Here is a 22059-nt window from a genome sequence, read left to right on the forward strand (position 1 = left end):
TAAAAAAGAGGACAGTTATTTTATTAAAAGCATTTGTAAGTCTTTGCAATCCAATTCGAGACTGTGACCAACACGAAAACTCCGATTTAAATTCCACTCTACGCAGTCAGCCAGCGCAGTTCTTTATCCAAGGAACAGTGCTCCAAGTAGTTATTTGCAATATATGTATAAAAAAATACGTTATCATATAAAATGTTACAAAAGAAAAAAAATTATTAGATTCTAATCATTCTTGTGTAGTATGCTAATCAAAGAGATTAACGTATTACAGGAAGAAGAAATGATTAGATTCTAAAAATAAAAAATAAAAAATGGACACGTACAACACAATCATTCGGTCATACGAACTGCCATGCGAAAAAAAAATTAGAATTATATAAAGATTTTCTATGTGTCAAACGTTCCGAAATCAGAGCAAATAACTGTTACATGTATATATATATATGTACGAAGATTATAATAATATATATAATATATAATATATATGTGTATTACAGACCAGCCATGCTAAGGGCAACACTGAGTAAATTCCAACTAAACGAAAGGGTAAATAAATAACAATAATAAGCTGTAAAGAGCCACAACAATGAGAAACAATGCGAGCATCACGGGCCACCGTGGTGCCGCTCACTATGGCGCCTCGCTCGTCTCTTCCCACGATGACGTCTAAATGCGTTACGCGTCCTCGTCGGGTTTCCGGTGAAACAGATATCCGGTTACCGCGCGTAGCGGAAATCTTACGAGCTATCTCGGGCGAGCGACTGGCCGGCCATAGCGAGGACCGACGGCGGCCCGTAGGTTTCAAGTCGGGACTGACCACTGTTTAAGAAGAAGTGTTGCAGTAGAAGGGAGGCGATAGGCTTGACTAGAGATTAACATAAGTGGGTTCTTGCTGAGGCGAGGAGGCATTGGAGGCAGTGTTGGTGTTTGGCGGGGCGGCAGCCGTCCCTACCGTCCCTCCACCGCCTCCAGCCCCGACCCCTGCCCCCGCGCTACTTCCCACACCGTGATGGATTATGCTCGCGTGGATGCCCATCCCCGCTCCATGCTCCACTGGGCTGCCAAAACCAACCACCAGCCATTAAAGGGGCGCTCTCTCGCTTAAGACATAACGTCGACTTAATCCCACCTCAATCTCGCACCGTATCGTGTCGTCACCCACACGCACGTGTCTACGTCGAGACACGGAAAGTAGTGTTTTCCACTTTTCTCGATTTCTTTTCTCGTTCCCCGAAACGTCTCGCGAGAACGGGGCCGGCGATCGCCAGGACTCAATTGTCGGTCTTCGAACAATTTTAAATTGCGACGGCATCAACGCCAGATATCGTTCAATTAAATCGTTACTCTTTGCAGAAATAAGATGTGATTTCTATCAAACATTAATTTTACAGTTAAACATATTTGAATGAACATGATGTGATTTGAATATTAAGAAACTTTCGACGGTGAAAGACAGTTCGGCGATAATTAAGCGCAGATATCACGACCATAGCGTTGCCGGCCCCGCTGGAACAAAGTTGAATTTTTAAACAAGTGGAACGAAGAAAGACGGCGACTGTTGCATCGATCAGAAAATATGTCTCCCAAGTATCCGCGCTGTGTAACGCGACGCATTGGAATTGATCTCAACGCATCTGGTTAGGGTCCGATAATTAATCTTAATCACTCTACAATCTATCACACGTTTCGCAATCCTCTCTAATACGATTTTCCGAATATCCATGATGATACGCTCGGAATCAGAGGCGACGATTATTCATACAAGGCGGCATGTAAAATCACGTGCATTCAATGCAGAGTGCAATCAGCTAAGTCCAAATGCAGCAAACTAAGTGCTTTCGGTATCTCAGCGAAGATCACTTTTGTAGTTTCGGACCTTCGGCAGGACTGACAGTAAGCACAGACACAGTGAAAATTTTACACGCTTCACGACACGAATTTTACACGCTTCTAAAATTCATTCCCATGCACGCGACGATGAGAGAGAGATCTGCCATGATTGGCGTGATTAGTGTCAGATTACGTTTTTTTTTTTTCCCCCCGTAAGATTAGTATTCTTGAGAATTCTCTCTCTTTCTTTTTTTTTCATCGTGCAAGAATCGCGAAAAGAACCGTCGATGGGATTCGTCCTCGCCCCTTTAATGAGGTCCATGAGATTCACAAACCCAGCCGGGAGTTGGGGCGTTTGGGCTACGCCGTGACAAAACGGGGTACAAGTGAGTAGCCGGCGCTAAAAACGGGTGGCTCGTGACAGCAACCGCGGCAAAACTACGAAAGTGTGTGCTTCTAGAGACCGATATTTACAAGCCAAGTGCAGCCGGACGCTGCGTCGCGCCCTTCGCGGGGGGGAAAGACTGATCGTACCCTCCCCCCCTTTCGTTCGTTTCTCTCTTTTTCTTTGGAAGACACATTTTCTGACGGTCGCGCAATCCCGTTGCGCTCTCATTTCTCTGTCTCTTTCCTCGTTCGCTTCATAATTGCGGATTCGACAGGAAGTAGTTCAGAAAACGACCGCGAACGCGCGAGAACACGAGGCGAACCTGTCGCGGGCTTTTCGCATCGCGTTGCGTCCCGGAGATGCGCCATATACGTGTGTGGGCGTCTCCTCTCTGTCAAGTTCCACGGTAACATGTGGATGACGGAACGGGGTTCGAGACCGATACGAGACAGCGAGCATTGGGGATAACTGTAATCGTGACCGTGTCGCGCGCGATCTCAAAGAAAGCCGTTAGAGTTATGTGTCCAGATTCGTTCGCGAAAGTTTTTCGTGTACTATCATCCACCTACTGCTGAGGCAACGGGGAATGCTTTGAATTACGCATGTATCGTTGCCGTGAAATATCGAATTACTCAATTAAACAGAACAGTATGCGAAGAATATGTCTTCTCTCTCTCTCTCTCTTTCTCTCTCTCTTTCTCTCTCTCTCTCTCTCTCTCTCCCTCTCAAGAGACCGGTATTTTATCATGTAATGCGATTTGGCGGACAAAAGTTTACGAAAAATACAGTCGGCGTACGTAATTTCCAAGCGGATAAAAATTTACGAAAATACAGTCGACAATTTCCAGGCCATTCCGTGAGATTTAGCACGTATTTACACGCAAATCGCGAGGACCGTACGCGCAATTCGATGGACGATTATCTCGTCGTTAAAGCACAAAGTATATATCTCGAAAAAAAAGCTCTGCACGCGGCACACATACCTGCAGGGTTTGCACCACTGGCTTTGCTGGTCTAATCCATACCTGGCGCGGCATTTCTTCATGTTATTGCCTAGAAAAGGGAAACAGCGATTAGTGCAACAGTCGTGAATTGTTTTACAAGCGGGATTTCTATTCGATGTAGCTACATTCTGTCAAAAGAATGACGTAGTTATTGACATTGACGTTCTCGTTGTGTGATGAAGAACGAAAAAAAGAAGAAAAAAAAATCAACTCGAATAAATCTACGACCACGTGACAAGAGAAAAAAAAAAGTAACAGGTGATGATGTATATATATATCGACAAACCGTGCGGGATTGTCGTGTACAATCGAATGCGATAACGACATAATCTACCGCAGTATATAAAGTGGACTATCGGTGCTCGAGTTTCTGCGTTTAATATACTTATGTTTCTGTGAATGCCAAACGAACTCAACGAATGTCAACTAGTCATGCGTGTAACAGAACGGTAGTTAACCCTTTGAGATCTGGGCACATTGATTATATTTACATACCGCAGCTCTTCAAGTTTTCCGAGAAGCGGTTTCACGGTGTTTAGTGTTCGGTTTTGCAAAACTTATACAAAATACAAAAGTTGCCTGAAATCGCACAGAATGTAATTCTCAAATTTAATTGATAAAATTATTTGAAAACAAAAATATCTCTCGGCCTCGACCTCAAAGGGTTGTTAATGATATATATTGTAGGACCTTCGTAGAAGACGCTATATTAATATCAAATGCAGTACGTTGAAGAATAAAAATTGCGCGAGAATAGGATCTGAAAAAATAAAAAAAACGCAACGATGTGCAGCTGCATAAATCTCTATCTTTCGTATACTCAATATAATAAGACCGATGATCTTCGAAGAAGGACCCACGTATATATCGACAAAGATACAAGTCGTTTGTTTTGAAAGTGATGAAAGTTTTAAGATAAATTTTAATAGAGGAAAGAGTCATTAAAAAAAATTAATTAAACATTTAATAGAATTCTTGTCGAGTTTGGGCTTACATCACTTCCTAAAAAAACACGAGTCGTATTTTTGTCAAGTGAATAAATATGGCATGCAACGTTAACGTTAAAATGGCTTAAAAAACACGATCAAAGATCATCTACTCGTTTGAAATGTCGTGATTTGTATGATAAGAAAAACGCAAGCTCCGATATATATCTAAAAGAAAAATACCAATTATGGATGTGAGCGCTCTATTACGCGAGCGCTAGTAAACAAAAATTTCGTATGTGGGGGGGGGGGTCGAATTAAACTGAGTGATTCGATTAAAGATAACGACAGAACAAAAATAATAAAATTAGAAAAAAAAAATCACAAAGGGTCCAGGCAACATTGAAACGATCAAAGAAAAATAAATGTACAAATCGAGAGCCGAAGTACAGGAATGAGAGAGTATAGTGAGAGAATAACTGAGAGGAAGACAGAAAAAATAGAGAGACAAAGAACAGTAACAGTCAAAGTGAGAGATATGTATTGTAGAGTAAAAAAAGACAGATAAAGAAGTTGGAGAGAGAAAGAGATAAAGAGAGAAATATACAGACAGAGATGAAAATACTAATAGAAAATTAAACGCCCAGGATTGTCTGATTGCGGAGTAGGTCCCTGTAAAAATGCAAGATGGCCAGCGTCCCCAAAGTTGTATACGTATAATTAATAATAAGATGCGTGGTTTTGGTGTCTCTGTTATTGCTGTGTGCGTGTATCACGTGTGTAATATCAAGTGTTGCTCCGATGTGTAATGCAGATACATCATCGATACGTGCATCGCCCGTACTCGCGGTTTGTGTGAACAAAAAAAAAACCATATATAATAAAATCACATTTATATATATATATATATATGAACGTATATGCGTGTGTGTATAATAATAATATAGTCATATATATAATAATATATATATATAGTATAATATATCGACCCAAAACCCCTAAGACGGGGGGGAAACATGCAACATAATGTAGTGTAGCAATAAGAATGTATAATATAATAGTATATGTAATAATGAGTGGAGTGGAGGGGGCGGGGCTCTCTTTTTTTTTTTTTTCTTATGACAGGGGGATTGTAAGAATGTGTGGAGTGAGGCATGTGGGTACCTCCAGGATCACTGTTTGTGTCTTGTTTGCGCTTCCTCTTCTTAGTTCGGTTGGTATTTGCGCGGGAAGACCAGTCAGGGTACAGCTGCATGTGCAACTGTCTCTCCCGTCGCGCCAACTCATAATACTTGGCCTGTTCCTCTCGCCCTAGCGCGTGCCACTACCGAGAGAGAACCAAACACTTTTTTGTAATTGTGCATGAACCGTGTGTGGACTAAACAATATTTTTAATCAAGAAAAAAAAAGTTTCACTAATGCTACTGCCGCCACCCTAATTGCGTAAAAAATGTTGCTTTTAAAAAATCAGAGTTAGCTTGCTCTATTTAGAAATCTGTTTTTTTATTATTTGCTTTTTCTATATTTTTTTTTATTTTTTTATTTATTTGATTTTTTTCTTTTCGCTATCGTTGCCTCATAGCATTTCAGTAACACTGGGGTCCCTACTTTCCGTTTAAAGTGCTAGAAGAACAGCCTAGATTGTCCCCTCCCCCTCGGTCGCACCGCTATTCATCGTATACGGTCGATGTTAACAACCTAGAGCATACAGGGTGTCTGATAGAGGACACGGCCCAGCGGGTGGACGAAAAAGAATTTTTCTTTTTTTTTTTTTCTGGAGCACGCGTGCGGATGATAAAGTGAGAGAATATAGTGTTGGCTATACACTGAGGAAAACATACGCTCCGTAAGGATGCCGTACGCGCAAAGCTGGTAACATTCGCGATCACTGGAAAGATACAATCCTTAGGATAAATGTTGATAATATGCTACAGTTGCGGCAAACTTGATCTCACTTATTCGTTAGCTTCGTTTTACATTTTACATTTATGTTTTACATTTAAAGCGCGATTAAAAGGCCGAGAATTATAAATGGGCTATCAGCGAGACGGCTGTTGTCCATCAACGTTGAACAGCCCAATTATACTCCGCGGTCGTTCAGAATCCTTTCGCCACTACTGACGCATTCTGCGCGAACAAAAAAAAAGCGCAAGATGTTCCTCCAGTGTATTTCCGTTCGCCACCTGCCCCAGTTTCCTCTCCCGCGAGAGTCACGCCATTGAGGTTGTAAAGAGGATATTGCTAGACTTTTGACGACGAAAAGCCGCGTTTGCTTCCCGAAAGAAACACGCTCGTTTCAGGTAACGTCGCTGGATGTTAATAGGAACGAGAAAACGGGAGGGGGACGAGAGAGGGATGCATTTTGAAGGAAGTGAAACACTTGTCGTGGCGGACATTTCTCGTTAAATCGCCGCGAGCGCGGCTCGTCTTGGGAGGTAAGCGATTGCGAGCAGATGTCGTCCCGCGGCGAGAGAAGGGGAAAAAAAAGAAGAAATAGAAAAAGCGGGACAGGCCCCGAGCCTCTCTACCAGACATCCCATACCTAAGGTTTTGGTTTTCACTCTCGCTCTCGTTATCGCATCATCGGTGACATTATTCGTCTCGTCTCATCTCTTTTCACTTCACCGGAGAACGGATACCGCTTTAGGGAGTTTGGCCAGATAAAAAAAAAGAGAGATTGCATTGCATGCCGCGAGAGTCCGCCTTGATTTTCATATTTTTCTTTTTTTTTTTTTTTCGTTACTTTTGCTATTTTTATACTTTTTTCTTTGCTCTGCTGTGCCACATTCCACAATCCCCACAGACAATCCAATCCAATTCAGTTTCGAAAAACGAAAAAATATACATATATGCATATATGTACATATATAAAATATCCAAGAGATATATATATGTCGGTAAATATATATATATAGTCTGCACGTCGAAAAAGAGTGAATGCCAGAAAACCATAACAAATAATAATTAAAAAAAAAAGTAAAAAAAAGTACGTACGAAATAAAAAGAAACGCACAGAGACTTTGATCGTTTCAATCAACCAGTATAGGTAATGTACTAGCAATTATTATATAATGAATTATTAATGGCCTGCTGTTCTAGCACTGGAAAGTGGTACCTCCGGTGGGATCTGCGGAGCGCTCTTTCTTCCTCTTCTTCTTCTTGCTGCCATATCCGTAGTTATCCCTGGCACTCCAGCCGGGGTATCGTTGCTGATGGAGATGGCGTTCCTGCCTGGCCGCCTCATAATACCGCGCCTGCTCCTCCCGGCTTAGCGAGTGCCACTGCGTGTCATACCCCCAAAATTCAGATTCACAGATTCATAGCCTCGCTTATCCGTTTTTTTCCCCCGTTATCTCTCCCTCCCTCTCTCTCTCGCCCTCTCTCGCCATTACTTATTTACCATTAGCGACAATTGGACACCGTCTATCATTGACTCGTGCGACTCGTCGTCACGTGTCGCCACCGAGACCCGGCAAAAACCACCCCCTTTTCTCGGCCCTTCCCCTCTCGTCAACAGCGTTTTCTCAATCAAGGCGAATCTGAGATTTCCTTAGATCCCACCTACAATGCTCTATTCGTACTGAGATACTAGTAGGTACGGTTAGTTAGCTCCGACTGGTAGCCCGATAGACTATTTTGCTCGAAAAAAGCGTTAAAATGCATGCAGTAACTCGTGTATTCAGAATAAAGGCTCATCTGGAAGTTTTTAATAAGCGACCAACATTTTCTCTTTCTCTGTCGCGTTTCAATCACGGCGCGGAATCGGAATGGTGAGAAATTAATGCCTGGTAAAAAGACATTGATCAATGGCGATAGATTGTAATGAGATAATAAATAGACCATTCATTGTCAAAGTGATCTAAAATCTTTACTTTATTCATTAGCAAAATTATTTTCAGCGATTCACCAGATTAGTTTCCAGTTCACGATCAAAAGTGATTTCGAATATTTTAAAGACTCTTTTCTAATGTATGAGATGTGAGAAAATGTTGGATTTCGCACATATAAATTATTCTTACATCAGAGTGCAATAATTTAATTCTATCGTTAATTCAAGTATAAGCTAATCATTTTCTGCATTTCACTAGAAGACAAATACTTTGAAAATAGCTCGTAAAATAATTGTTATTTTGCAGCAGTCAAATTATATTGTCATATTGCAGAGAAATCGAGAATTCGCTAATGACTCTGATGTAGGATGGTTAACTTAAAGCTTCAGAAGTATCGAGGTACAAATGTTTACTCACTCGTCTTCCCAATATTTGGTTGATCGCGGCACTCTCTTTTAAGGTACACTCTGCCACAACCTTCGCCCTCATCTCCTTCATATACAGCATAAACGCGTTCAAAGGCTTTTTTATATGGGGTTTCTTTTTATCTGTCAAAAACAGCGTTCAGGTCAAATGAGGCGATCGTCTCAACGACGTTCGGAGAGCACCGTGATTACGTGTTCGGAATTTTACCTTGCAGCCGCGATTCCTTACCTTGATTATTCTGCTGGCCCGTGTCCTGAGCTTTCGCATTATCCGAAGGTAACGACGTGGAGTTTTTCTGCTCTATCGTAGACCTGCAACACACACACATAGGAGAAAAATAGCGTGAGCCCAGTGGCGCGCACAGTTCCGCGCGCCAATTTCATTACAATCTCAATGCCCGTCATTCAGCGGGTTTATGTACCGTTTGTTAAAGTAGGACTGTTTGGCCTCGGGATTCAGGGGTTCGGGTTTCGCGCAGGACAGGGGGTAGGTCGGCGTGGTGCTCTGGGACAGCTGCTCGGTCAGGTTCGGCGTCGGCGCTGGCGCCGGCGTCGTTGTCGCGCCGTCGAAATACGGTGGCGCGGTCGGTGGCAGCGTCAGCGGGTTCCTCAGGAAGCTCTGTGGCAACGGCCAATTCATCTGTTGCCACATGCGGTGCCGCGCCTCCACCATCGCCAGCAATTGCATGAAGCTCTGCTGCTGCTGCTGGTTGCCGCCGTACGGCGGCGGCGCGATGCCGCGCGGCGCGCTCAGGCTCGACATTTGCATGAGGCTGCTCATGTAGAGCGCGGTCAGCAGCTTGTGATCCGCGGTTGGCAAGCCACCGGATTCTACTGACTTGACAGCGTCCTGAAGTATCGCCATATTATCCTCGATCGCGTTGTCCTCGGTCGCAACAGCGTCCTTCTCCTCGTCGATCGACGCCTCCGCGATCTTCTCCCCGATCACCGTCGGCTCGCCGCTGTCGTCAGTGTCGTCCTTTTTGATTACCAAGTTCAGCGGCTCCAGGCACTCGGCTGGCTCCATCGCCACATACGGGGCTACCTCGTGTTTACTCGCGGGTCAACCGCCGGAGTGATCCAAATCGATCCATGGAACGTTCTAACAAAACCGCTGCGCGATTTCACGCTACTGTTCGCGAAAAAACAATGTTTAATTATCACAGCACCAACTATGTAACAGCGATCAAACTGTCTCGTACAATATCACTCGGCGCTAATGTCCCTCAGCGCTGATTCTCTCTGGTCTCATTTCGTTCCTTTTCTTTCTCTTTCTTTCTCTCTCTCTCTCTCTTTCTCTCTCTCTCTCTCTCTCTCTCTCTCTCTCTCTCTCTCTCTCTCTCTCTCTGTCCCTCCCTCCCTCCCTCTCTCTCTCTCTCTCTCTCTTACTCGCTATTTTTCACACGGGGAAACAAACACGCTCTCTTCGCCCGTGACATCCGGGTAGGGTAAAAGCTCGTTTGGTCCGACAGCAAGCGCTCGACAGTTTACACTCTCCATTCACATCATCGCGCTCGTGTCGCGCGCTATAGTGAGCGCGTAAAACGATGGAGGTGCGGGGCACCGTAAACCGGTCAGCGTTGTAAACAGCACGTACACGGCACGACGCAACGAGAGAGAGACACTTTACACGCCGCCTGTGGTGGTCCACCAGACGCTGGCGGCGGCCTCGCGCATCCGGTAGCCTCCGAGACGTACGCAGCAGCCGTCGTACTTGCCGCACGTCATCCGCGCGTCCGACGTGCTTCCTAATGGCACCGTCATCGCCCCCACGTCCTCGCCGTTGATCGCGTTCATTTACACACGCCCGCGCCCGCCCGCCCGCCGCTTCGACAGCGCCAGTCGTTGACGCGACTTCGTCGCCCGGCGATTCGTGCGGTGAAATGTCTCCAGGGGCGGCATCCCACGGTCACCCATTCGTCATATCTTTCTCTCTCTCTCTCTCTCTCTTCCTCTATGCTGCTTCTCTTCTCTTACCACTCAATCTCCCGCTTTCTCTTTCTCTCTCTCTCTCTCTCTACAACCCAATCCCCCTTCGCTAACCACCCTATATACCCACCGAACACCCCGTCTATCTCGTCCGACGCCGACGACTATAGCGCGCTCGTTCCGTTGTATCGCGAAAACGCACCCCCGTGTCTCGTCCGCGATTTCCCGACACGCAACGCGCTTTGTCGCAACGACACGCACGAAGACTCTTCCGCTTCCCCGACGATACGCACCGTCGGCACTTTCGCGTACCGCCACCCCCGATTTCCGTTTCTCACCACGGCGTGTATCTCTCGCATCGGATTTCTCTCGCGCACGATGCTTTCCGTCTCCCTCCCACCATCCACGGCGCGTCTCAAACGCGCTCGTTCCTGGCGACAGCGGAATCACCACCGACCGGTGTTACGACGATTGATTATCGGCGAGTCTGGCGGGGTGGCCGGGGGGGGGTCACGCGGGGGAAGAGGCGAGCGGCGATGGTGTTGCGCGGGGGTTGCGCGAGGGTGGCGTACCGTGGGATGGGTGGCATCATCGCGATTCATGGCTCTCGTGGCAACCAGAGACAACCCTACCATCCGTCGGCTCTACAATTCCGGGAGCGTGTGGGGGGACGAATATCGCATTCTCCGTGGCCTTCCTCTCCTGCGTGCCGTGACGACTCTTCCTTTTTTGGCGGGCTACTGGCCGCGGCGCTGCCGTCGACCACCGGTCAACCCTGGATGTCCTGCTGCCACTCGCCAACGACGCGGCGAGTTGGCGGGATGAATCAGCCGCTCGCAGTCCGGTCACAGTCAACGTTCTTTCCAAAGGAACTTTGTCCCCCTCCTCGAGGTACTATGCGCTTCTTCCGAGAGAGCCTCGTACGTATGTGATTCTGTGCGATCACCGGACGCGATCGACGGTGGCCTTTGATCCTTCGAGTCTTTAATTATCGCACTCACGCTGACTGATCGGACAAATCCGGGGACGCGAAGATATTCTCTGTCTGTTACTTATTTTGCAAATCCACAGTATTTTTTTCTTCATAGCGATTCACCAAAAATAAATTCCAAGCATCCGATCTGTTATGGAGGATCGGATGCTCCCCCTGTCTGTATCACTGATGCGCCAACGACGCGCGATGCCGCGACGAGGCAAATGCGTGCAAAGCGCGTACGAGTCGGCCGAGGGCCGTTACGAGTCTCGTGGACGCGTTGTCGATGGACCGGGATGACGCGTCAGCTGGTCCTCTTCCATGGTCGCTTCGCACTTGCGCGCGATGAATATATATCTAGAGAGCGGAGCGCCGTATATCGCGCGCGACACACCACGCGCCTTTGTATGCACGCGGGTGGCGGGGCGGGCGATCGCCCGGGTACTAATGTAAATTAGAAATCTGTTTAAGAGGGTAATGATCAATACATAACTGGCGGCGGCGTCGGCGTCAGCGGCGGCGATAGCGGTGGCGGCGGCAACGTCGGGCCAGCAGGCGCAGACGCTGTGCGGAGAGAGTCATTCGATAAGTGTTATACGTGCTCTCCCGGCGCTGCCGACGACGTCGAAGGGGTGAAGAGAAGAGTGCACGGCGACGACGGACGCGAGGGGATCGGTCCGCGCGCTCCGGGGGTAGACGGGACGTGCTACCCCCTACGGTCGTCGCGTCGCAACTATCCGTCTCATCCTCGAGCACGGCGCTTCCTTATCAGCAGACCGCGCTGCGCTGGTGGTACACGATTCATCTTGCAGCTGTCAGCGTTATTCGGGCGTTTTATTATCGATCGCCGAGCGCCCGCGGCGCTCACGGTTCCATGAGGGGTGGCTGAATCGGCATACGATCGTGGGGTGGTTAGGAAGATCCACGCAGGACTGTATATCCGGTTGGTAATGCTCGCAGGATGATCAGGGAGATCCTGGCGGGTGGAGGACGCGGATAATAATCGATCATGCCGAGTTAATAATGAATAGTTATCCACCGACGGAACGTCGATTCGTCAAACGGCAGTTTTCTTCTTCATTGAACGAATTATTGATTAAATGAGTTGTCAATTCCGTGATTGATAGTCGCGAGATGCCAGGTGTCGTAACAACGTATGATATATTTCTACTTATTTTTAATAAGATTATATTCTTAAATAAATGTCTCGTTATTTGCAAATACGATGTATTTCTGCACTTGCAAACGAAATTATCCATCTAAATAAAACTGGACCACATCTTGTGTGCAAATGATGCTTAATTATTGATTATAAATATTTTTTCACATCACTGTCAAGTAGTTCCTTTCTCCACATAGATTGTATCGTTCGCTTTACTGACTCGTGAAGCAATTATTCTTTCTTACGACGAGCTATATAAGGCTGTTTCGCTTGCGACGCGCGCGCGGACGTATTCTAAATTAATTACATTTCCCCGACGGTGTAATTAATCGACGGTGCTGCAAGCGCTGGTGGATAAAACCGTTCCAAGCGGTGAGTCGGCGAGCTCTTTAATTGCCTTTGAAAGTTTATGCCGTATCGTCCCGAAGCTTATGGCACTTTTTTCCGTCGCGTATGTGCGCCTCTCTCTCTCTCTCTCTCTTCTCTCTTCTCTTTGATACGTCAAATATATAATGACTGTCGTCATGTAATTGACTGTTGGCTCGTTAGCGCGAGCGTAGATCGCTCGCAAATCATTGATTGAAAACCTGGATTTTCGCGACCGACGTCAGGAAAACTTCTTCACGCTGCTTTCCACCAAGTTCACCGTGCCAAAGGGAAGGACATGATAACGGAAGGATGAAAAAAATCGCTTATCGGACGGGGAATAATCAATGTTGGCTTTGCTGTCGGCGCTTTAGATGTCGCCAGCAATACAAAAGTGACAGGAACAACGAACCTGTGATTGTGATCCAGGGTGGAGTGATCCGCCTTCGGCGCCGAGGACACCAGCGCGTGTGACGCTAGCGCGTGTGCGTGCGGACTCAGGCCGGGATGAGGGGGCATGAGGCCCGTCGGCGAAAACCGGTAGAGATCACTGAAACATTATAGCAACACGGTTCTCATTCAGCAAATCTCATATCCCGAGCGTCGGCTAACAAAGTAAACGCGTGTGCGTTTGTAATACGCTTAATACGCTTCTTTACTAACCTTGGTAAACTGGAGCTGGTGATGGGTAAACTCGTGGGATACGGACTTCGGAAGCCGGGATTCGCCGACGTGATGGGGTACATGCTTGGCGTATGCCTGTAAACATTCACATTTCAAGTTTTTATCGCCAATACGCGTCGCGCGTATATCGCGAGACGCGATTACTCGTGAAATATCTTCCTAGGTATTCGAAAGCCAGCGAAAAACTCTCGCGAAATCGATTATACCCCGCTCGTTTATTTATACGGCGCGAAATTTTACGACAGAATTATACGAAGATCGCTGCCCGCAAAACTGCACTAAAGTAGATTTTATTGCTCGGATAATCCTTATCGCGTTATGTCTTCAATAAAAAAAATCGAAGATGCTAAAAATGAAATTTCTTGTAAGAAAAAATTAAAAAAAAAAAAAAAAGAATTATTAGTCATTATTTCTCAATTTAAATATTGATTTTTTTATTATTCTTCGGTGCGAATATGTGATGCCGCGAATAACACGTCGAGCAGAAGCGCTATAAAATATATGCATAGCGTCGACCGGTAACACGGTTAATTAATTATCATTAACATCGCGGACCGCCGACTCGCAACAGTAATTAGTTCGTGCCTCTTCGCGAATGCGCGTTTCCGTTGCCAAGAACACAGAGCCGTAGAGTCCCCACTTCGCGTAATAAAAACGCCGCCGACCTTCTCATTATCGCAAGTGGACCTCTACACTCCCCCATTTTCAAGGGTGGACGCCACGGCGCGCCTTGAAAATCGCGAGAGCTGAATTCCGTGCACGCGTAGTCGACGCGTCCGGGCATTTTTCCGCGCGCTAAGCTCGAACCGAGCAAGCGAGGTCATCGTGGGTCCTCCTAATTGAGAAGAAGGACTCTAATCATCCGTGGAAGATCGCAATTTGGGGTGAATCGGGCGGAAGGCAAATAACGAACGGGGGAAACGGCGGGCTCCGAACGTAAACCTGATCCGTGAGGACCTGTTTCCTTGCGAAAGGAGGGTGACATCAATAAGAACCGCAATAACGACGACGAGAGATTTCTTATCCGATGTAATAGACCGGAACCAAGAGGATGACCGCCTGACTAAAGTCGCCCGCACACACTCGACGTCTAGATTTTCTCGAAAAGCTGGACCTGAATGCGAATGCGTCGCGCGTCTTATTTAACGAATCCTCGATACCGCGCGATTAGCGCCAAAAAATCGGAATCCGCCGACGAAAGGTCGTCTTTAGGCGTCGCGATGCTACGAGCATCGTTAAAGTAATGAGAGAGCAAATTAACGAGACCAGCGGCTATATTTCGACGAGAACCGGAGAAACTCCGACGACGACGTTTATCATGCAAATCCGCGCACTTTGCGTTAAAAGAGAGTTTTTTTCTAAAGAGGAAAAATTTATCGTGGCCCGCCGCGACGTTTCCCCCGCATCTTCCGGATACTTTTATGAATATTTAGCGACCTTTGTGCACAATTCGCGATGCACGATTTGCGTCCGGTGTCGGACGGCGATTTAAAATCGCCAGGAGAGCTGCTTCGGCGCACAAACGAAATTCAACGCTCTCCATTACTTTCCGTTCGCGTTCATCGCGCAACGCAGATCGAGCGATTATTCAATCCGTAATTAACATAAAACATGATATATAACATTTCTGCGAATGTAAAATGATTCTTGCTCCATAGGCGCATTTATCTCGCGAAATTGAATACCGCTCTGAATCCACCGCACGGTCGAACGTATGTTTGATTAAAATTGAAATAATATTACGTTATATTGTAATGCAGCCAATCGTGGAATATCGCGAATATAATATTCGCTATGTTAAATCAAACTGTGATCATCGGCGACGAGTCATGCGTTATTTTTAGGCACACCGATTTCGTCGCGGTATCCGCGATATCGCAAATAAAAATGTTCTTGTGTGACATCCTTGAAAATGTCACGTGTGTATCGACTCACCAGGAAGCGGCGACTTGCGTCATTTCCGGACTAAGCATAGGATATGGATACTGGCCCGTCGAGAAAGGGTACATCGGTGCTCTCGTGAGGCCTGCAATAAAAAAAAGCAATGTCATTTCCGGCTCAATCAAATGGCAAATAAAACTCCTCCCCTCTGCGCTTCAATCGCGTCAAACATCTATATATTTAGGTTTCTCTTTGTGGAGAATCGTCAGATTTGTATTTACGACCATTACAGTCCGTTTCATGTGAAATGTTTCACTTCCATTCTTACGCGCGGCATTTCATTCATCGATGCCCGAAGAGTCAAAGCCCGTCCGTGAATTAATGCGTCGTTACCGGAGCACAGAATAAACCCGCCGCATCTCGCACCCGCGATTAACGGTGCTATAACGCGTTTAATCTTTCATTAACCGGCGGCGTGACCAATTTTACGGTCACCAAGTGATGACGTTCAATTTAATCGCGACGATCAAAAAGACCGGACCGGTAACGAGCGGCGCACGGGTATTTCCGTATTTGTGTGCACTGCTGCGGTAATACATTTTTTTCAAAGTGATCGTTAAACCGGCGGAGTTCGTGCACTTTACGTTCTAAATGCGGAACGAAAGTTTCATCCATCATTCATTATCGAAAGCAGGACTGGTATTTACGCCCAAGTCTGCGTAAATACAAGCAACATGCGCGCGGTTATTTCAAGAATAACGATTTATTTCACGGTATTATAAATTATTATTATTATCATAGATGTTGAGTACTGCACTTTTCGATGCGGTGAAACGTGCGTATCATCCGCGCATTAACGTATACAGGATAAATATTATCGTCGCAAGATCAAAGAAAGCGCGCGACTAAACGAAAAGGAGCGTTTATCGCGCGGGTTTGCACTATAAACATACAAAGCGGCGGAGGTCGTGCTTTTTCTCTGTCTGTCTTTCTTTCTCTCTCTCTCTCTCTCTCTCTCTCTCTCTCTCTCTCTCTCTCTCTCTCTCTCTCTCTCTCTCGTTCTCTCGCGACAAGAGAGCGGGCATTGATCACCGGCCGCACCCTCTGTAACTAGCATCCAACACGAAGTGGAATGCATCGGGAATCGTCATCGAGAGAACAGCCGTTGATGAAATTCAATGCCGTGTAACTCGCCCCAGAGGCGCGGAATGAACGGTATCGATATCAATCTGATTTTTGCATAATTGCGCTCGGTCAAGTCCACGTTACATTCGCCGGTTTCTGGTAGATCTGAGAATATGTTGCTCGATTCATTTTAAGCGTTTAAAAAAAAAAATAATAATATTGACGAATAATATTTCTTTGCTAAATGTGAAAATAAAAAGTAACAGTTTGTAAATTTGTACATTTACGACTGAATTGTTTCTCCGCCCGCTGTGAAAATTGTAATTTTCGTGCGCGTATCTCGAATTAAGGGACCGGAAGTTCAAAATCACTCGGATAACGAGCTGTAAAATTACAGATATACGTGGTGATCGCGGACTGAATAACGGACAGGGCGTATCGCTTTTACATGGGTATTTAATGTAACTGGTACGTGCCGCGGAACCGATCGTGGCTCCGAGAGAGCCCGGGAAACGTTGGGCGCGGGGTATAAGTGGGGTGCCTTTGGCGAGACGAAGTGTAATTGGCTTCATAAGGGTCGACGAGAAGCGCCCGGAGTATCGGCAAGCCTGAAACCGCTTGACGAGGCCAATACATCTCTCTCTTCCTCTCTCCTTCTCTCTCGCGCGCTGCCGTGCCCTTTTTCTCTCTCGCTTTCTCTCTCTCCCTCTCTCTTTCTCTCTCTCTCTCTCTCCACCGTCATTCGGTGCAGTATACACGAACGGATTGGATGGACTCTCCAGGCTAGTACCCACCCCGTTCCTTTTTGCGTTTTGCGGGCGAGCATGTCCCGGAGGCATATTCCCCGTGACAATCTGGCTCTTCTCTCCCGTCCCCTCGCGCGCGCTGAAATCGGTCAACGCGTGGTTTTCCCCGGATAGGGCCACTCTCAAACCCCCGAACGTGTAACGACCGCCGGCCGATCGACCGTAAAGAGATCGGCCTTCCGTCTCCGGGATCTCGTTTGCGCACGGATAACGAAGCGCGCCCATACTCAGCGAAAACAATCGGGGATTTTCGAACCATCGCGCTCTGCCTTCGACTACTTGTCGTCGCGTACGCGCGAATTAATCCTCAAGCGCCGAAATAAAGAGTTCCGTTAAGTGCAAATTTTTTTCCCCGAATAATCCGATTGATCGAACGAGCGCCCTCGGTTTAAAAAAAAATTTTGTTTTAATCTGTGTTATCTTTCCACAGAGATAATTAGAGTCGTTATCCTCTGTGAAGCGAGTTCGTTATTTTTATTTCCCGGCGTTATTTGTAATACCGGCGGACAAGTATAAAACAATTCGCAAAACGCGCGGATGCTGACGCTTTTTTTTGTACGATGGAGCTACTTTCGATCTTCGCATAACGACGATTAGCCACTCGACTGTAACGAGACCGGCTCCCACTCAGCCCGGGGCTTTTAATCTCATTTGAATAACGAAGCACACTCGAGCCCGTGAAAACAATGGCGGCCGAAACGAAATTTAATCCCACGTAAAAGTAATAATCCGATATTTTATCTTGCGCGCGAATTTGTATGCCGTGTGCAACACGATACCCACCTACGCCATTCCGTGCATTACAATCGTCGACCAAATTACGCATGCGAGAATTCTGATATTTTAACATTACATAAGTTGCACAGCCATTTGTCATTTACTCCCCGCTCGTATTTTCACGAACGAGCTTTGGATGTAGCATCGTGACAAAGCGAGACAGAAGGGACGACGAAACCTCGAAGTCGGAAGATTCTCGCATTCAGTGAACTTTCGTGCAATCGGCCGGGGACAGGCAGAATTAAAATCGCGCAAGCTTGCTCAAGCTTAATCTCGGTTAACGATACGGCAGAAAGGGATGGAACGAGGATGAGTCCGCTGGATGGTGACTGGGTGCAAGCGCACACCCGGTAGAACAGGAACGCTCTATTCGTCTAATGCGACGTTCGAAAGGGTACCGGGAATTGGGAGCACGATTTGCGGAAGAGAGTGGAAGAGTAGAGAAGTAGAAGAAGAGAGAGAGAGAGAGAGAGAGAGAGAGAGAGAGAGAGAGAGAGAGGGTCGCGGAGGTAGAAAACATATAGCGAGGAAGAGGAGCGCCGAGGAGACGCCGAGTAAAGGAGAGAAGAGAATCGGAGGAGGACGATGGGTCGGAAAGGGGTGGCTCGTAATATCCTGGCGAGTCCGCGGGCTCCGTCATGTGTGCTTAATCACTTTCCAGTCGACTCGGCAGTCTGCAACCCCATTATCGGCGTCTCACCACCCGGAAAATTACTCTTTTATTCTCGAACAACTCGAGCTCCCGATGTTCCGTGTACCGCGATATTCCCTCTCTCTCTCTCTTACTCCCTTTCCGCCTTTCTCTCCTTCGTCTTCTCCTATTTTCTCCGTTCATTCCACTCTTTTCCTCCCAGCGCCGGAGTTGACTTTAACCCGGCTGGTGTGCTCGGGAGTTCTTTTTTCCAACTACTTCTCGTACCTTCGCCCAATACCGCGTGCGAGCTCGTCTATTTCGCTCTATTAGACCTCATCGTCATCAGTCCTGCCCATCCGGCTGCCGGAAACCGGTAGTACAACTGCGGAAACCGAATGAATGCAATGGAAGAGCGGAAACAATGAATCGGTGTGGAAAAAGTCGACGTAAAATAAAGAATTTTATTTATTAATTAATTTGTCTAATCTCTTTTATCTTTCGCTACTTTTGTTTCCAGACAACTCTACTTTTAAAAACTGCGCCATATAAAATCACAAAGATTGAGAAACGCAAAGCTACAATTTGTATAAAATTTTTTTTGAAAAGTTTTACACAACGTCTCGAAAATTTTGTTAAAAAATATTATGCTCATTTTTTATTATGCTCATTTTTTATTATGCTCATTTTTTATTATGCTCGTTTTTTTATTGAAATAAAAAAGATAATATTAGCTTTCGCATAATAAAAATGTAAAGTTTGTTTAAATTTGTATACTCTTATTCTTTACATTTCATTTTTAAAAATATAGAATCTTTTAAATGGAAAAATTAAAAGCTCTGTTAGTTTTGATATATCAAAGCTCAAAAAATAAAGTGCTAATTATGCAGTAGTGGAAAAAAGTGGAAAAATCCTCTTAGGAAAAATTATACGGCCGAAACGTCGCAGCTGGTAGCAAGTAGGGCGCGCGTCGTCGACGAGGGGTTTAACGGGAAGCTCGTACAAGTGCAGGCGGTCGGTGCAAGGTGGTACGTGTTATTGCGGTTGTTTAGCTTAAGACCGACGCATGCAAGCATACCCTTTCGCGTTCTCGCGATATCGATTTTACTTGAGGCGCAACGAAAGCGTACAAAAGTAACGCCACCCAAGACCGCTAATTAAATCGTAATTGATTATTCAATCAAGTTGTTGCGATAAAGCTTTTATTTGCAATAGTTGTCACGATTGTTATTAATTTGTCAAAAACAAGTTCAATGATTTTTCTCATAAAACATGGAACTGTCGCGAAACGTAAATCCTCATTAAGAAACGTATTAGTCTGCGCAGTGTTTGCGACGGAAAAAAGAAAATAAATCTCGGAATTATTCTAGAAACACTGCGAAAATCAGAAAACGAATCGGTCTCTTATTTGCCTGAAAAATAAGAACGGCACGGAAGGAACGCGAAAAAACTTGAGGATAGAGCATAAAGAGGATAGTCAAAGAGAATAGAAGAGGAAAGAATGTAGAAGTAAGCAAAGAAGAGAGAACGCGACGAGGGAGAAGAGAGAAATTAAGCGGATCAATGACGAAGCCCCGAAACGAAACAAAATGCCGAAACCGTCGTCAGCAGCCATCTCCATCCTCTTTACATCTCACCCTCTTTTGCTACTCCTCTCCGTCACTTTTCCTTCCCCCTCTCCCGCCATCTCTTTCGCTCATTCTTCGCCGTGGAGTTTCGAAATAAATCCACGCGTAGCGTAAATCGAGAAGCGCAGCTAATTAGAAATATATTCGGAAAGAGAAGAGAATTCACAGAATCGTGTAAAACGAGCAGAAAAACGAGAAAGAGAGAGAGAGAGAGAAACGGCGAGAAGAGAATGGACACGGTGGCTGCGAACGGAGCGGATGAGGCGCGGAGCAAAGGGGACACGAACGCGGAGAGAAAGGGAAGTCGGAGTCGGCGGTGGTACTCGACTGGTGCTGCGAGGGAGAGAACGGATGAGTGGGTGGCTGGTTCGGAGGGATATCAGGAGAGTGGGGAGACTGTCGTTCCCGGTGCAGAAACGGGGCGGGATGAGGGTCGAGTTCACCCCGCGATGGGGAGAGACGGAACGCTCGTTTGCAAGACAAAGAACCCGAACCGCCGTAGTCGTGCATAAACGCTATCAAGCCCATCTGCATATCCCGGAGTCTAAGGGATAAAGAATATCGCGCACGCGTTCGGAGGAAACGCGAGAGGGAGGGCATTGTCAAACAGCGTCTAGCCGCGCTGCTTTTCGTAGACGAAGCGAAATCTGCGGAGACGATGCGCGCTTTTCTCCCGAAAAGCGAAAATCATGTTTCGAGATAAGCTTAGTTTGCAGGAGCGACGTCGAGCTCTTTAAGAGACGACGTTACTTCGAGACTCGTCGTCAAGGTCGCGCATCAGGTCGGGAGTGTCGCGACGGTAGAACGTTCGAACAATGATTCGAAGTTGACGGAGAGAGGAGGAGAGAGCGGGGAAACGTTCCGAGGGTTGGATCGGGGGGGCAGGTGGAAGCGGCAGAAGCTGCGGAAACAGAGAGGACGGATAGAAACCCCCTTGACCCAGCGTCAGAGGGAGGCCGCATGCTCGGCTGATTAGCCTAATGGTGAGTCCTTCTCTTATTCTCGTACTTGACGCCAGTTCGCGAGTCCCTTCGCTCTCGCTCTCGCTCTCTCTCTCTCTCTCTCTCTCTTTCTCTTTCTCTCCCGCCCCCTCTCTTTCGCCAAACCTGTTTCTCGTCCTTCGAAGAGGGATACAGCCGCCCTCTTCACAGCCCCCGTTCGGATCTCGACATCGCCTCTTGACTTGATAAGAAATATTCCTTCAATTAGGAGACGGAGTATCGGCGCTTGCACGTCTACCGGCCTTTTAACTCGACTCGAGGACCGCCATCGAGAATACGCTCGCGATTAGCCGTAAAGAGAGATCGAACGCGCTCGACAACAGACATTTCCATGTCTCTCTGTGACGCCACTCTGTACACGCGTATTCGTGTATTCAGAGGCTTGAACACTCGGATACCAGCGCTGATGCGAATACGAATCGCTCTCTTGTCCACCGCGGATTTATTCATAACGTATCGTTAATTGCAATTCGATATTTCGTCCATCAAATCGCTGTGACAAAAGTTAACGTGCGTTAACACGGTCGCGAACGGTTTGCGCAAAAGCCGAGTACACGCCGGACTCGTTTGGATCGGGCTCGCTACGGCCATGTTAATATTTGCGCAGCTCGATACAATAAAATTATATATAAAGCTCTCTCGACGGGGCGGAGCGTGTCGATTACGCGAGCGGGACGAGAAGTATTCCATCAA

The 22059-nt window shown here is 46.5% G+C and overlaps 1 protein-coding gene across 4 annotated transcripts in view; it reads right to left on the reverse strand.

Annotated features, from left to right (window-relative positions):
* The window catches only part of LOC105675787 (uncharacterized), a 34338-nt gene that overhangs the window by 6164 nt on the left and 6115 nt on the right, over positions 1-22059 (reverse strand). Inside the window, exons 3-10 of one of the 4 annotated variants that reach the window (XM_012373193.2) lie at positions 15453-15543; positions 13497-13592; positions 13246-13383; positions 8633-8715; positions 8396-8526; positions 7264-7429; positions 3202-3271; positions 818-1058 (exon numbers count right to left, since the gene is read on the reverse strand). In XM_012373193.2, the coding sequence (XP_012228616.1) occupies positions 866-1058; positions 3202-3271; positions 7264-7429; positions 8396-8526; positions 8633-8715; positions 13246-13383; positions 13497-13592; positions 15453-15543 (968 nt within the window). In that variant the 3' untranslated portion in view covers positions 818-865. Of the gene's footprint in view, positions 1-817; positions 1059-3201; positions 3272-5312; positions 5473-7263; positions 7430-8395; positions 8527-8632; positions 8716-13245; positions 13384-13496; positions 13593-15452; positions 15544-22059 lie in introns of all 4 variants that reach the window. The other 3 variants (XM_012373194.2, XM_012373191.2, XM_012373192.2) reach the window with 3 other exon arrangements.

Source organism: Linepithema humile, chromosome 7 (genome assembly GCF_040581485.1).
Source record: "Linepithema humile isolate Giens D197 chromosome 7, Lhum_UNIL_v1.0, whole genome shotgun sequence".
NCBI lineage: Eukaryota > Metazoa > Arthropoda > Insecta > Hymenoptera > Formicidae > Linepithema > Linepithema humile.